The following is a 17,553-nucleotide window of genomic DNA, read 5'->3' as shown; positions in this document are numbered from 1 at the left end:
GTAAATCAGACACAAGGACAGTGTATTTACAAACAGAATTTAATTCTACGAGTTCCATAGTACAGTCAAGATCATCCAAAATAAAAAAGACGATATACAATAATCACAACAAACAAAAAGAATAGGCACAACTTGTGATTTCGCAGGATTGATCTGAAGACACCTGTGGTCCACACTTCGCCACCCTCCAACAGCGATAAATCCATAATCTCTTTCTACGTGTCTTCCGCATCTCCGTCATTTTCTCTTACGTTACTCATTTCTCAGGACTCATTTCTTAGGATATTATTAGGAGAGTAAGATGAGCTTAATCTTAACCTTTTGATGTGTATCAGCATAGCAGCGTCTTCCATGATCCACTTCATTATCTGCTTTATTTAACCATTTTAAGTTGACAGAGTGAAAATAATAATGCACTGAATTTACAGGATGACTTTAAAAGACTGGAATAAAATACATCAAATCAGTTCTGTCTTGATGGTCATGAAACATTTTATTGTATATTGTTTTTGCATCACATTGGATGGCCATATTCTCTTAAATGTGCTCTTTAAATAAGTCTGACTGGACTAGACTCACATTTGACTTTCTTTTGGCAGTATTTGTATTGATGTAAATTTAGTAGTGTGTTATTAGTAAATTTAATGCATTGCTGTTTTCAGTTCTCCAACATCTGAGAGAATCGTAGGTAGACATTTTCCTAAGATTTACTTCTCAAAGGATTAAAAATAGCATACGCTAAAAGGTTAAGCTTTAGATCCATTTGAAGCACATGCTGGTAGGGGGCTGTCAAGGTTTAGAAAAAAGGAATTCAGGTCATTCACTTCAGATTTAGGTTACTGCAGTCTGCAGGGTTGTTTCTCACACTGTAGCTACAGGGTGCCACCAGTATTTTGTTTCTGTTTGTTTGTTTTTCTCTATTTCTAATGGTTAATTTGTTCCTGTGGACTAATATGGTCCTGCTAAATGTGGCTTCAGGCTCCTGCCTGTTCAGAAACAGCCTTGTCCATTAGAGAAGACCAAACCAGTCGAAAGTTTCCATTAGATAATCGACTTTCTGCTTTGGAGCTCAGTACACCTCCTGTATAAACAAGATATTCACCGTATTCCATCAGAATGAGAGGGATTTTAAAATTATTTTCAACACTGTACAATACCCTCCATATGCTTAAATATGCTTTATTTACTATGATTCTTAAATAATATAATTTAAAAGAAAATAATTACTCTTCAGAAGACTCTATGCTCATGTTTAGTGCAGTTTATAAGTATCTGCACAGTGACGCAGGTTTGTTGTAGTGGCTGTGTACCTGCTGTTACTATTAAAAACTATAATAATGTAGGGTATTGGCCGTTTGAAGTGCAAAAAAAAGTAAAAATTTTAAAACAAGATTTAATTTGTGAGTCGTGCCTACATTAGGTGAAACAAATTGGAATCACAGGTAAATTTAGTTTACATTTTTCTATAACTTACTGTATTTTTCAGACTATTAGGCACAATTAAAATCCTTTAATTTCCCCAAAAATCGTTTGGGCACCTTTTAATCCGGTGCACCTTATGTATGAATTTTACCAGTCAGGTTGTAAGAAGCAGTGAAGCCTCTCCGTTTTCCTGACTGGAGCAGTATTAGCAGTAGCCGCTAACCACGCTAACGCTAGCTCTTTCACTGTTTACAGGTAAGTATTATCAGCCTGTAGCCTGCTGCTTACCCGGGCTAGCACTGCAGGAGCAGCATTCTTCAGAGGTGAGTGTATCGGGCCGTAGCCTGCGTGTTTACTGTATTACAACAAGCTATGTAGGACAAACCACAAGCTAATATTGCCCTGGCTTACCAGAACACTCAGAGTTCCTCAGTTTAACTCTGTCGGGTAGCATTAGCCACTAACTGCAGCTAGCGGTTGGAAATTTAAGAGGTTAATCTCATAATAATAAAGCTTTGTTTCAATGGACCACAGCCAACATCCCAACAAACTTTGACATCACTTTCAGCAGCTACTTACAAAATGCAATGTACATATTTATATATTTAAAAGAACAAAATAAAGATATTTGGTGTCATGGCTACATAAAGTCAGAGATCAGTGACAGCTGGCCTCTTTGCAGTTCAACAGATTTCAGCACTGAATCACATAAACTCTGAACACAATGAGATCCAGCAAACGTTCCGTGGACAAAAGTGGAAGAGACGTTGGCGTTTTTTTTTTTTTTTGCGCCAGCACAACACAGAACTCGTGAGGGCCGTAGAAGCTAGCATGCTAGCTAGCTAACTAGCATTTACTAGCATACTGTATGCCTCATTGCCTTAAAGAGAGAGGAACATGTGTATTGTGAGGAGTGACCAAAACGTCTTCTCAATAAGATACAGTAACATTTATCTGTATATGTGTCTTTATTGTAATTGTTTTTAAATCGATATGCTGGGATATTGTTAATTTGGTTTATAAATGGATTTAAAAAAATCACTGGGCGATTTGTCCGTTTTGGCTTGACTTAAAGATATTTATATTTTCTCTGTGTAAATTTGGCATTGTGCTTTAAATAAATATTCAGGTCATCAGTAACTTACAATGCCCCTAAACCACACTTAGTGCCTCTTAAACTCCAGTTGGACGCATTAGCCTTGGACAGATTGGCCTAAAGCCTTTTTCTTAGTACTCAGAGGAAGGAGTTGCACGTGGTCAACAACACCCTTGTTAACACATATTGTGTCTTTTTAATTGTATGCTTTGTCTAAAATAGACGCTTACATTATAGCATGACATGTTAAGAGATTTTTGTCACCCATCATGCAACACCTTATATAGTAATGTGTACAGTAGTGCAAAAGTACGCAACAGAGCAAAGGTCATTCTAGGAAGATGTCTTCTGTGGGGCAGGAATACTCCATGTGTTCTTTGTAGAACTGCTGAAATGCTTTCCTGTTAAAAAAAACAGCAAAAACTATAAATAAACATATTTATAGTTCTACAGAATATGCCAGACTAGAAGAGCATGCAACAATGTGTGTTATCCCAACTTTGAGTCAGATATGAAGCAGAATGAACAGAACAGATGCCTTATTAAATTAAAGGTCACTTAATGGTGGGGTGAGGTAGACAAAACTGAATTTTCTGTTTAGACAGATGATGGTTTACTGGAAATGATGCCTGGGGCATTTGTTATGGGTCTGATTGGTCTGCGTTAAACGTCACTGGTGCTTACCCAACAGATGAAGCCAGATGTGGGCCGTGTTCCTCTGAGAAGAACACGTGGCAGGCGAACCTCTGATGTGCTGGGTGTTTGGTGATTAGTCCAAAATACCTGAATCAAAACACACACAGGATGGATGATGCTTAATCTTTACTTGGCTTTTCTTCACCCACAAGTTGTAACAAGCTGTAGAATTGCATCCCAAGTAATTAAAATATGATAACTTGCTATGACTTTTATAATATCACATGAAGATCTATCAGCTCTTTTTGAACAGCATTGTATTGCTCAACACGCTTGGAGGAGAACACTGACCCTGCGTTCACACTGTCAGGCAACAAGTTGCCTTGTGTTACGTTTGTCTCTTGTTGGTGTGTCCAAGGCTGTTCGCACAGTCACAAGTGGGTGTATAAATGTGTGGCCGGTTAGCATGCTAGCAAGCTACCTATCGAGCTGTCCACTGCTTTATTTACTTCAATTTATTCAAAAACACATCATATAATGTGATCGGTCAAAATCATTTGTTTGGCCAATCGGTGTAGAATGTCTCTTCACTGCCTCATAACTGCCTTTACCATTAAGTTGGAAAAATCTCAAATCTGTCACTTTGTCGTTTGCCCCTGTCGCGAGTACAAATCACGTCCTCCTATAGGATGCAGAGTAATGGCCCTATCATACATCCTGCACAAGGTGCATTGTGATGCTCATTGCTGTCTTACAACAACTCTCAACAGGCGTGCCCCCAACACACGTTAATCCTTTTTGTTAGGCACACATGGACACACAGCAGTGCACAAACCCATAGTGTGTGCATTGCTGGCAGCTATGCAAACATTTACATCAATAATAAACAGAATAAAATAAAAATAAAATAACATTATATATATCTACATTATAAATGACCTGCTCGCGCAACTTCAAAGCATTAATGCGCAGATCAGTTTCCTCTGCCAAAAAGCGGTGGATGCGTCCAGGTAGCTGTGTCCTTAAAATAACAATGTACCAAAGTCTTAAAGGGTGCAGCAAGTGGTGCACTAATTGGTTTGTTTTACATTATGCTTAAAACACATCCATGATTAATTAAGAGAATTAGTACATGCCTTTTGTACATTTTGAGCTGCGCAAGACATACTTTCCTCGTCGTCACGATAGCAAAGACACACTGACATGCCCTAAGTCAAGCAGCATGCTGTACGGTTGACGGGCTGCCTACAAGTGGCTAAAAAAAGGCCCTAAATGCTAATCCTGTTATGTTAAGCTAAGAGATGCCCACAATGGCTAGAATCACTACAAGTTATTGCTTTTCCCATAAAATTAGTCGCCCTAGTGAACCAAAAAACGCCAGAGACAACTATATATTTACCCAGCAAGGACAATTATACTTAGACTGCTGTGCTACTAGACGTTTCTAACTCTCCACTTACAATCAGCTTCTCCACTTAATCTCCACTTAATAATTTGAACAAAAGCACAACGCATTGCTATTTCAATGGCGCAGCTATCTAGACATGTCCAACACTTCTCAGCAGAGTGGGGGTGTATGTGTGTTGGGCACGAGCCTGTGTTGACAATTCACTGCCAAGATTGTAATGAACTTCTCATGGTTGATGTCAGTCAGTGGTGCACCTGTGTTTTCTGTTGCCAAGGTAGCAATAAACCAGAAATTTACCTGAACACACCTTATTTCAAGACCACCACACTCAACAGCGTAGACATATTTACAAGCTTTGTTGCTATTTAAACGATGCGGGCACAAGGAAGTGCGGGCACAGTGAAAATAGACAGGGTGTTGGCAGGGTGTAAGATAGCAATGAGCACTGCAACCTACCTTGTGCCCATAATCTTTTTAATTCAAAATATGATTAGATTATGACACTGTTGGCATGATATTTACGGTTGATGGCCTTAAATCTTGGTAGGAATCCCATTAACACTGTGTATCTCCATGAGTCCAGCAACAGTCTGTTTGAATTCATTCCCCTTTCTTTACTTAATGTTCCCTCTAAGAGTAAAAAGGTGGGAAGGAGCATGAGGGCAATGGACTGGGACTGTCCCCATCTGCACAAATACTGTATACACACAGTATTGCTGTTTACTTGTTTACTCACTTGCTGTTCTTTGGATGGCATCCGCAGAAGGAAATGTTCTTCAGTTGAAAGAAGTGACAGCACTTGTCTCCCTGTGGGAGAAAAATCAAGTCAGGAATGGGCCGGTCAGCAGCAGGGTCTGAACTGCAGCCAGGGGATTTGCTGCCTCATGATGACAGTTTAGAGTGTGAGGAAAAGGCCTGCGTAGCTAAAAGCACGTTTCCACACTTTAAAACCCAAATAGCTTAGCTTACTAAGACAGTCTGCTGGAAAAGCAACTGCTTTGACTGGTGTTTTGTGGGTCTGGTGTAATGTTTAAGTATGTCTTAACAATCTGCATCATTACCAATAACAGTTTTACCTCCTGCTGTTAAAGCTTATGTAATATACACAACACCAGACACATATTTATCAGTAAACTATTTACTAATAATAAACTATATTCCATACACAGCATTATATAGCTATTGTATATTGGACTCTTACAAACTGCCTGCATATACAGTACCAAAGTTTGCACACACCTTCTTATTCAGTGTTTCTCATTATTTCATTATTTAAATTATTTTCTGCATTGTAAATTAATATTAAAGACCTCATAATAATTAAGGGACACATATGAAATTACATTTGCTTACAAATAATTCCATATCTGTTCCTGTATAGCTTTCATGTCTTCACCATTAAATTTACAATGTATAAAATCAATAAAAGGAAGAAACACATTGAATGAAAAATAATAAAAATATGAAAAACAATTTTAAGCCTCTTTCAGCTTGTGTTGATGTCCCTTGTTTTTATATAATGAGAAAAAGTTATTCATATTGACAATATTATAGCATCATTATGTATTGTGTATTATGTATTATGTATTATTCTAATCACCTTAAAATAGCAGCTTCTGAATCTTGTTGATGCTCTACTGACTGTAATAGGGAGGATTTTATAACAGCAGTCTTTTTAACAGCACTGTCTAGAACTGTGTAACAGTGCATAACCTTAATAAACCCATATAGGTGCATCTAAAAAAAAGAAAAAGAATATAATTGAAAAGTTACATTATTTCAATAATTCAGTTCAAAATGTGAAACTCATGTATTATATAGCTGTATTAAACACAGAGTGATCTATTAAAAATTTTATTTCTTGTATTAATGATTATGGCTTACAGCCAATGAAAATCACAAAAAAAATAGAATATTATATAAGACCAATTGGTACTTTTGGCAGTGTGGGCAAGTGTGCCATGTCATCTGCTGGTGTTGGTCCACTGTGTTATATCAAGTCCATAGTCAGTGCAGTGTTTTCCGGAAAATCTTTATAGAGATGCGGATTTAATTTTCCAGCAGGACTTGGCACACTGCCCACATTGCCAAAAGTACCAAATGGTCCTATATAATATTATAATTTTCTGAGACACTGATGTTTGGGTTTCCATTGGCTGTAAGCCATAATCTTCAACAATAAAATAAATAAATGCTTAAAATAGATCAGTCTGTGTAATACATCCACATAATATATAATATATATTTTTTCACATTTGAACTGAGTTACTGAAAGTAACTTTTCAATGATATTCTATATTTTTTAGATGCACCTGCATTTGTGTAAAACCCAGTAATATTACCCCATCACATCGGTCCATATGCTCTTTTTACTTCAGCTGTCTCTTCTGCATCTCTTATCTTGTCAACAAATGCATGTGAACAGCTGTCCATGAAGGGGCCCCAGATCAAAATTTATATTTATGGCAGTGAATTATACTCCTTAACTTTAGGGTGAGCCCATGAACGAAAAATACTCACATAATGCTTTATATTACCTTTACCTGATGGCAAAAAAATAATGTTTGGAGGACGGGGACAAATACAAGATTGTTTGTTGCCAATTCCCATTCACAATCACTTGCACAGGCTAGCATTGAAGGGAAGGTTACATTAAGTAGCTTCATACTGAGTTATAAAGAAAATCAAGGGCCAGCACAGAGAGAATGAGACCAGAAATGCTCTTTTCGAGTCACGGATACAGAAAACTTTGGCATCGCTGGGGATGGAACTTACAATTCTGTACTAACAAAGGTCATGAGTTACTGTTTCTGCTCCAATATCTCCTCTGTACACAGGCTAAGAGCAAAGAAAAGCCTTTAGTCTTGTAAAGCCTGAGGGAAAAGCCCCCTGGTAGATGTTATTTTGCACTATAGTGCAGAATTAAAAGGAGCAGTGCTAATAGTTCTATTCATTATAGTGTATTTCTACTAAACACTCACTGGGTGACGGGGTAAAGGGGGGAGACCCAGAGGCATTAGTGCGGATTACGGCTCAGCCTTAAGACTGCTTGTTATATAATGATGTGACCAGAACAGTTATGTCACTCGCAGTACATACAGTTTTACTGTAGTAACATCTAGTTTAGATGTTAGATAAGATGAAATATTAGTAAAAGTTGATTTCTAATATAATATAGCATGACGATTGTATTGTATTGTTTGGTGACTGAGCCTTCCAAACATTTACAAAAAATATATATATAAAAAAACTAAAATTTGCTTTATTTAGACTAATATTTCTTACTCCATAAAAGCACTTCTAAAACAACAACTTAATACAATACTACAAAAATAACAACAGGATCCTGCCAAAAAAAACAAATTATTGATATGATCTTATGGGTCTAAATGGTTCAATTGAGGTCAGTAAAACAAAGCCGGTGTCAATAAAACAAAAAAGTATAAAAAGCATAACATGTAGAAACTGGCCTGTTTCAGTTATGAATAGCAGGACTGATTCTTGCACAGCTTACCCTTTCAGAAGACTGACAGTCATCCTGAACGATGATTTTCACTCCTCTTATGTTGATTTCCACAATGCATGCTGACGGAGGGCTGAACCGCATTGTTCTTCTGTTTGTGGCAATCTGTCATCAGAACAATCACAAAAGAGGCCTTGTAGGAGTGGAAAAACAGCACAGAAAAACACAACTGCACTATGGTGAAAGTATGGGCACTGCATTAAAGTCAAACAATAAAAAATGAGAAATTGTACTACAGTGAAAGTACAGGTATTGTATAAAACTCTAACTCAATTACTAAAAGTGCAGAAACTATACTGACAGTACTAAAAGTATGAGTATCACTGTATCACAATCTAACTCTAATTAAAAGAGCAAAAAGTGTATTGAAGTAAAAGTATGAGCACAGTATTACAATCTAATATAGTGAAAGTATGGATACTGAATCACAATCTAACTCAATTGAAAGGGAAGAAACTTTACTATAGGGAAAATATGGATACTGTATTAAAATCTAACTCAATTAAAAGAGCAGAAACTGCAATATAGTGAAAGTATGTATACTGAATCACAATCATTAATTCAAATTAATTAATTAAATTAATTAAAAGAATAGAATATGTTCTATATTTAAAATATGAACACTGTATCACAATCTAACTCAATTCTTATAGCAGAAACTGTGCTGTTCTGAAGTGAAAATATGGATACTGTATCACAATTTAACTCAATTGAAAGAGCAGAAACTGTTCTATAGTGAAAGTATGGGTACTGTAACACAATCTAACTCAATTAAAAGAGCAGAAACTGCACTATAGTGAAAATGTGGGTACAATATCACAATTTAACTAAATTATGAGCACAGAAACTGTTCTGTACTAAAGTGAAAGTATGGGTACAGTATCACAATCTAACTCAATTAAAAGAGCAGAAACTGTACTGAAATTAAAGTGTGAATACTGTATACAAATCTAATTTGAATAAAAGAGTAGAAACTTTACTTTAGTGACAGTATGGGTACCGTAACACAATCTAACTCAATTAAAAGTGCATAAACTGTACTATAGTGATAGTATGGATACTGTAACACAATCTAACTCAATTAAAAGTGCAGGAACTGCACTAAAGTGAAGATATAGATACTGTTTCACAATCTAACTCAATTAAAAGTGCAGGAACTGCACTAAAGTGAAGATATAGATACTGTTTCACAATCTAACTAAATTATTATCTTTACAACCCCAAATCAGAAAAAATGGATACTATGGACCATGCAAAGTGTTTCTTACATTTACTTTTACATTCAATTAATTGTAAACAGTATGTTTTATGTGTTGTCTCGTCGACTTCATTTTATCTGCTAATATACAGCCATTCTTGCATTGCAGACCTGCAGACTTGCATTGCAGCATGTGGATTTGCATTGTCTTGGTAAAATGCCTATAATATATAAATATATTTTAAGTCATCTTAAAAGCAATAGATTTTGCTTTGAGATCTTAATGTACTTTTCTGCCTTAATGCAGCCAAAAGAAATGTAAATGATCTTTGACATTAGCAATGACATTACTCTACTTAATGGTTGCTCATTTCACTCGCTGTTTAATTTGGTACGAAAAAAAAACAAGAAATAAGTAAATAAACTTTATTCCTGATTGTGATTGAGCAGTCATTACCCTTTGTCAAGGCGACAGTGATTAGTGGAATAGTCTGAGAGAAACGGAAGTACCAGGTTACAAAACCCCTCAGCCTTCACAACCCTTTGCCTCCAGGACTCTGCAGCACAAAGGCAGCAGTCAGGACTTCAGCAGACACATTAGAACTCCTGGCATGGAGCTCCTACAGCCATGGTGACCCTGTGTTTCTAAACTCTGATTACGCACTCTTGCTGGATTAACTAATAATTGGAACATTTGGAGGTTCCCAAATAAATAGAGATGCTTGATAATGTTAATTACATTGTTTAATTCATTCATTATTTATTGTTTCAATTGTGCTACAGTACCCATACATTCACTATAATGGAGATTCTACACTAAAGAATATGCCACTAAAGAACCAATTTTGGTTAACTCTGGAAATATGTCTGAAAAAGAGTTTGGTGCTGCAAAGAACCTATTTAAGGTTCTAGGAACTTTCAAATAATGTAAAAGTTCTATACCAAATTAAAAGCCCTCCTAATACAAATGTAAATTAAAAGTGCCCTGTAAAACTGTTTTTTGTGAAACAAAATAGTTATTCTATGGAATTATCAAAAGAGGTCAGCATACAAAGATTATAGTACCGTTCAAAATTTTGAACACACTTTTTTCCCTTTATGGTAAATACATACTGAAGTCATCCAGACTATGATGGAACACATACATAATCATGTAGTAACTTAAAAGTGTTAAACAAACCAAAATACTGATAAACTTATCTTGTGCAACAGAGCAAACTCTTGGCGTTTCTTTGATGTTTCATCGTAACATTTTTATGGTCTTTTTCTTTATTTACTTAAGTAGTTCTTGCCATAATATGGATTAGAACATTACTCAAATAGAGCTATTCACTGTATTCCTGTAACTCTGCCTCTTCACTACTTTACAACTGATGCTCTCAAACACATTAAGATACAAGAAATTCAAGTAATTAACTCTTGAGAAGTTCAGCACAGCTGTTAACTTAAAGCTTGAATTCCAGGGGACTCTGCCTCATAAATCTGACTGAGAAAATCCAGCCAATATGTGCAAAACTGTCTAATCTAAGCAAGAGGTGCTACTCTGAAGAATCTAAAATATAAAACATATTCTGGTTTGTGTAACACTGTTTTGTTTACTTAATAATTATATATGTTTTTTTTACAGCTTGGATGACTTTATCATTAATTTACAGTATAAAACATTTTAAAATAATGGAAAACCAATTAATTTAAGGTGAGTTAAATCAGGTACTGTATTCAAATAGATTTAGAGACTTTCTATTGACTCATTCATTATGAAATTTTGACACAGTGTTACAGGTAAAACTGCCTAATTCAAATGATAAAAAATGTAAAGATGCAAAAGTAGAAATACAAGGCTTTTGCATGAAAATCTAACATGAGACAGTCAAAAAAATGATTTTAATACCTTCTGCATAGCTGCGCAAAGCACATCATTCCCTTTATGGTACGGCACTTGAACAGAGCCCAGGAATTTCAGCCAGAATGAGTCTAGCCAGTCACTTTTAACCTCTGTAAAAATAAAATCCAACAATAAATAAAAAGACACAACAGGTACGTTAGAAGAAAAAACATTTACGATTTCTGAGCTTTAAGGCATTATTACCCTTTGGTCGCATGTCCTTCGTGACCTGAACAGCGTAGAAGGCGGGGAAGATGCCCCTGGAGCCGGTGCGCATGTTATAAGCTTCGCACCACAGATCCTCTGCCTGCACCTCCATCAGCAAGGGGTCATCCGCCTCCATCTCCAGCTCATCCTCATGCCGGGGGATGAATCTGTAAACAAACAAACGTCAGCTCACTCATGTCACACTGAGGCTCTTTGGATTTGACCAGCTTATGGAGGCATTGTACAGTTATACAGGTTCGCCCTCAGTGAGAGTATCTGTTATTCTATTATGTTTATGTTCATTATTATATTTACTGTAGGCTGTTCACAGATATCTGAATGCTTGTATTAGTGTTTAACTTGCTATTTAAAAAAAGCATGCAAGTCTAAGTTTCTATTGTTTGGCTGATGACTGTAGCTCTTTCTGTTCTCGGGAGGAAATCCATCCATCCATCCATCTTCTGGCTTTAGTTGGCAAATCTACAGGAATAATTATTTGACTTCTACTTTTAATTCTTCTAATTTTCACACAATTATCTTAACTTTCTGAACTTATCTGACTGTGATTGGATGTAGAGAAGTTTAAACATATACCGTTTTGACACCCTATTGGCTTATATGATCCATCACACCTGCACACGTCACGCCCCCTCACACTCCAGCAAGAACATAGCAGATGTATGTAGCTTAGTATGAAGATGATCCGTGCAGAGACTCAAGAGAACTCCAGGCAAACTCCAGTCCAACTAAACTTCTTTACTATATATTTATATTGTACTACAATGTATTTATTTTCAATGGGTATATATGCAGCTGAAACAGGGAGCCAAATGAATGCCAATTTTATCAATGTTAACATTTTAATAATAGCGGGGTTATTAAAATAAGAGAGGTGGAATGCACTATAGGCTAAAAAATATTGGCTTAAAAAAAGAGCCTTTTAAAAACATATTATCACCTTTGTGAAACATTTTTGCATATATCATCTCCTCATGATGCTGCATGGCCACCTGTGGTAAAATCTACAAAACCCTCAGGTCATTTTTTTTATCAATTTAATAAAATGACTTTAAATGCAATTTTAATAGCTTTACGAGATTGAGCTTCTTACCTGTACTAAAACTAATCTAAAGATCTAAAGATTCAGGGCTTGGCTCTTGATCATTGTCATCCTCCAACCAGTTGCTTTTAGTTTCACGGTTGAATTTTAGGGATGAGCAGGATTTTTATGGTGCAACTAAACTCTGGGACAGCCTCCCAAACATATTTTCATAAAGCCTTATTGCTCATTAGAATTTTAACAGTAACTAAGTGTAGTGTGCTTATTCGAGTAAATCCTCTGCACAAATGATAGCCTGACTCAAATTCTAATAGCCACTTTCTATTCCTAAGTATTTTTGCCCTATTACTTTCAGTCCTGACCTGGTATTAACACCAATTCCGTATTAAAGTAAATCAAAATACAAACAAAGATTCCTGTAGAGTGTGTGGATGAGAAAGACCTGCCTGAACACTGCCCTGTGGCTCTGCTCTCTCTCCTCACCATCGATAATGCAGGAGAAAATACCAAATGATTCAGCACCTACGGAACGACAAAACATCAGAAGTCTCTAGTCATGAGAAAGAAAGACGTTTGTCAAAAACCTCACTGCAAAATTAGTGTTCCTGAGGAAGCTACAAGAGGAATATCTTTTTTTTTTACTTTTAGATGTATTAGCTCCAGAAAGAAGCTGAGTATTGAGAAAAAAAAGGCGTGCTACAAGGCTCCGTTCGTGGTCCATTGTCATTCTCCCAGGAACTGTTTCACCCTCATTTTGCAGCAAGTCTGACAACACAAAACATCCTATAACTCAAAGTGCGTATAAAAGAGATATATAAAAGGAAACCTGCAGTCCACCCACCGGTAAACCGTGAACGCCTGTTCACGAAGACATTCACAAACTTTCGCGAGCGAGGCACGTCTGACGTGGAGTCAGTGTTGGAGTCCACCGACAAACTGGAAGTGTCTCTGTTGATGCCTCCTGCGCCTGACTCTTCTTCCTCATCGTCCACATCGTGCTCATCCTCATCCTCATCAATGGCCGACTCGTAGACGGTGTTGTCGCTGTCGCTGTCGTAGCCTTGGTAACATTGTTTTAGGCTAACCAGTTCCAACTTGGCGTGCTCGTCCACCACCAGGGTGTACTTCACTGAATCGTACGATAGTCCTGAAGCATCCTTGCTAACGGCAGCATTTGCAGCTGCTTTGTCTCCAGCCCCTGCCTTCGCAACAGGCTCTGTCAACTCACTGAGGCTGTCAGTCCTGCATGGGGGCGTCGGGGGGTACACCTCGTCCTCTTCGCTGATGGAGGGGTTAGCACGACCTGTGAGGGGATGGAAATGCAAAGGTGGGAGTTCCGTGTCTGAGCTAATGGACATGCGGTTGCTGTCGCTGCTCTGAGACAAGAAAGGTCTTTCCTGCTCCCCGTTCACGGGTGTCAGGTGGATCTCCTGCGCCGCCTCTTTGCCGACATCCGATGAGCGATAGTCCTTGTTTTTGTCTGTTGGCTGAGGGTGTGTGCACCCATTTTCTACAGGGTACTGCACTTGTTCTCGGCAGCCATTCAGGGTATGATAATGAGCTTTCTCCTTGCTGATTGTGTCCGCGTCATGGAGGCCCTCTATGAGGGTCCCATCCCTGGGCATTTCCCGCATGTCTGTCTGCGTGGAAGGCTGAGCAGTATGGACGTTGTTGACCGCAGTGTCAGTAGGTTTGTCCTGCTTCTTGGAGACGGAGTCTGGAGCTTTGTGTGCAGAAGAACCGGCAGCGTGGGGCTTGGCATTCACCCGAATGCTTGCCTGGACTTTGTCCCCATCGGTCTGGTTAGCCTGCTCAGCTTTAGGAGGCAGGTCCCCTAATACACACACACACACACACATACGCAGACACACAAACAAACAAACGACAGATTATATAACAGGCAATAGGTTACACAGGAATAGGATTATGAAGCAAACACCAAACACTGTGTGTCAATATGAATACAATTTCTCTGACTAAGATACTATAATTGTGTTATTACCGACAACATAATGTACAAATTCAGTCTGTGTAGGATCAGTTTACATGCAGCCTTGCAATTTGTACACATCCATTTATACTTAAGTTCTAACTCTAAAATTAGGACAAATCTGTCTGCGGCTCCACACGCGTCCTCTTTTGGCCGTGTGGCCTCTTGCGAACCATTTCGCTAAGCAGATTAATAAAAATCCCATTGAGGCAATATTTGTTCTCACACAGTGCTTTCAACAGAACTAAAGCTGCACATATTTCCAGGTGTTGTGTACCCTGTAGTAGTGTTTACAATGTAATGCAGTACATAAGGTCATTTAGCACGCTTCCACGTGTTATGGGTATACATACAAAATAGGATTTAATGAGTATTTTCTCATGGGGTCCACTTGTGATTTGCATGGGTTTATGTATCAGAAACAGATGCAAATCTTTTTTTGACCTGACTACTTTTTATTTTAATATTTCTTTACCTTTTAAAGTTTGTTAAGGTGCCTTTAACCCCCTAGGACCTGATCAGGTGCCCAAATAGCTGAAAAAAAATCCTGCTGCAGAAGATTCGACCTTAAGGTGCTTTTAAATTGCATGCAGTAGCCACACTGCTAAATACTTCGTTTCACCTCCATTGGATTTAAATTTCTTCAGAGTTGTGCCAGATCAGTTTGCCGCTTTTGCAGAGCAGTGTGGAAAATGTTGCATTTTCATGCCCATAACCAAGCATCTGCTTTAAAGAGCCACTAGAACCTAAACCATATATTTTTTTAACATACCAGTCCTGCTTAAAATTTTTATAAACATTTCCTAACCTTTAAAAAACACTTTTATTGTGGTAATTTCTGCCTGTGCAGCGCCCTCTCAGGTTCAACTGTGCTATAGGCGTGGATGGTGTGTCCATGTAATTTGGTATGCAGACACATTGCAATATGCAAATAAGTCAATCAATTACAATGCCCCCCTGCTGACATTCAACCACCTGTCCTACGCCTCACCGCTATCAGAGGCTCACTGCTGCTGCACCTCAGCCAACCAGCTCTCCCTCCTGGCCGGCCTCTAAACCCATACATCACCCAGTGCCCCTCCCAAACTCTCTTCCCATTTTTTAACCTATTTCAAATTTGAGCCGAGGGTGTAGTCAGCTAAAATCAGGGGTTTTAGTGCCCCTTTAAAAGTTTGGACAGGATTGTCCTTTCTTACCTTTAATGTGTGGTGAAGATGAATGGGTTTTCTTCTCCTTTCTTCTGTCTTTCTCACCAAAAGAGTTGTTATTTATTGTGTCCTGTGGGAAATAAGAGAGGATAATGTTATGTACTAAAATGCTGAAGGTAGAAAAGGGGGATTTATTTTTTAATCCTTCTTGTTTAGTACAATATAGAGGACATTTCCTCTTTTATTCAGGATTCAGGCAATTTCATGACTTTCCCAGCCTTCTCAATGTAGGGGACTTTCTAGGTCTAGGTCTTGCACACACACACACACACACTCCAGTGACGTGAGCTTGACCGAAGTTCCAGGCAGAAGAATTATCGGGAATCCTTTACAGCTCGGCCTGTCTGTTCTCGCTGACTCATCTCCAGGCCACAGCATCACAATGCAGCGGGTACAGACACTCCTCAGTCACCATGGAAACTCAGCTTTAGAGGAGGCTGTGCATACATATATCTGTGCAGCGCATGTGAGTGTGTGTGTGTGTGTGTGTGGGTGTTGGCTTGAGTGTGTGAGGTGTGGGCAGATGGCGTGACGCTGTATGATGAAATGAAGAGGGAGACACACACATTTGTTATCCGTTTCCATTCCTGACTATTTTAACTGGATTCTTCCTCAAATACACAGGAATGCATAGATCACCACACCCAGAATACAGACCAGAAATCCATCCTTCTCTTTCAGAACATCAAGGAAAAGCAATATCGTTCTAAAGGGATCTCATGCTCAACATGCATGCTTTTCTGTTCTACTTCCAGCACATATGCTCGAGAGGGGTTGATCATTATCAGATTATCAGATTTTGGCCCTCAAAAAAAAACCTTTATACCAAATTTTTGGCCATTTATTAATTAGACATCACACTACACATGAATCATATTTCCAGCTTAATCACTTTTAAATTCATATTTTTATAAATGTTCTATCAAATGCCAATTTTTGCTACAATTGCCCATCCTCTAATGCAGTTTGTCATGGCAGGGTGGACAGTTTTAGCAAAAATTGGCATCTGATTAAAATGTGGCGAGCTTAGAGTTGCAGACGTGTTCAAATATACTAGGTTTAAATAGGATCTCCGGTGGATTTGGCAGTGGTTTTACAGAGACTCTAAGATTAGGTCAGTAGCTGAACTGCACCTAGCAGGGCATTACACATGATGTAAAGTAACATATGACATTGCAAAGACTTATTAAAAAAGATATTAATGTAAAAACAGTGACATTTCTAACTGTTGTTCATCTCGCTGCCTTGCAGTACTGTAAAATCCTATCGTTCCCCCATACACTCCTGCACCAGACTAAATCAGTGGTAAACCGGATCACCGAAATACTTTTTGTCACAAAAAACACAGGGCTCTTAGGGCATTCATTTATACTAGAGACCACAGCTAGACATTTAAAAAAAAAAACGATGGAATGAGACCTTTAAGCATTAATTAATTAATGTATTGATATTTAATAATGTCTTACATAGTGTCAATTAATAATTAGTTTTGTACATTATGTAACCTTTTAACAATGCTTATTACTGTACTTACGATGCTAAGTACTTTTATTTGTGTTACCATCAAATCTCTAATAGAATTTGAATACTAAACATGTATTGGCAGCCCAACTGTTTTATTTTTTTTTTTGCTGTAGGTAAAACATAAAGTAAAATATCAATAAAAACAGCTGCAGTCAAAAATCGTACAGTACGTTTTACTAAATCTCAAAACGCTTGCACAATACAAGAGCAAATACACTTCCAAACAGCAAATCTATAACCTAAACACACCAGAAATGCACAAATCCAGACTTCCAGAAAGACCAACGCCATGAATTCAACACTCAACACTGCTGCTGCTTTAAATTCATCTAACACCAACTGCATTCATAATCACTCTCAACAGCCCATGGGGGAAATATCTGAGTATTCAGTCTG

The 17,553-nt window shown here is 37.9% G+C and overlaps 1 protein-coding gene across 1 annotated transcript in view; it reads right to left on the bottom strand.

Annotated features, from left to right (window-relative positions):
* Nucleotides 1–25: 25 nt before the first annotated feature.
* The window catches only part of mapk8ip1a (mitogen-activated protein kinase 8 interacting protein 1a), a 39,176-nt gene continuing 21,648 nt past the window's right edge, over nt 26–17,553 (bottom strand). Inside the window, exons 4-12 of the mRNA XM_022683866.2 lie at nt 15,622–15,703; nt 13,277–14,269; nt 12,882–12,957; nt 11,373–11,542; nt 11,175–11,278; nt 8,077–8,190; nt 5,299–5,369; nt 3,203–3,301; nt 26–2,919 (exon numbers count right to left, since the gene is read on the bottom strand). Coding sequence (XP_022539587.2) covers nt 2,847–2,919; nt 3,203–3,301; nt 5,299–5,369; nt 8,077–8,190; nt 11,175–11,278; nt 11,373–11,542; nt 12,882–12,957; nt 13,277–14,269; nt 15,622–15,703 — 1,782 coding nt within the window. The 3' untranslated portion in view covers nt 26–2,846. The remainder of the gene's footprint in view (nt 2,920–3,202; nt 3,302–5,298; nt 5,370–8,076; nt 8,191–11,174; nt 11,279–11,372; nt 11,543–12,881; nt 12,958–13,276; nt 14,270–15,621; nt 15,704–17,553) is intronic.

The sequence above is a fragment of the Astyanax mexicanus genome, chromosome 10 (genome assembly GCF_023375975.1).
Source record: "Astyanax mexicanus isolate ESR-SI-001 chromosome 10, AstMex3_surface, whole genome shotgun sequence".
Classification (NCBI taxonomy): domain Eukaryota; kingdom Metazoa; phylum Chordata; class Actinopteri; order Characiformes; family Acestrorhamphidae; genus Astyanax; species Astyanax mexicanus.
Note: the sequence above shows the minus strand (reverse complement) of the source record. Positions and strands in the feature narration are given on the sequence as shown.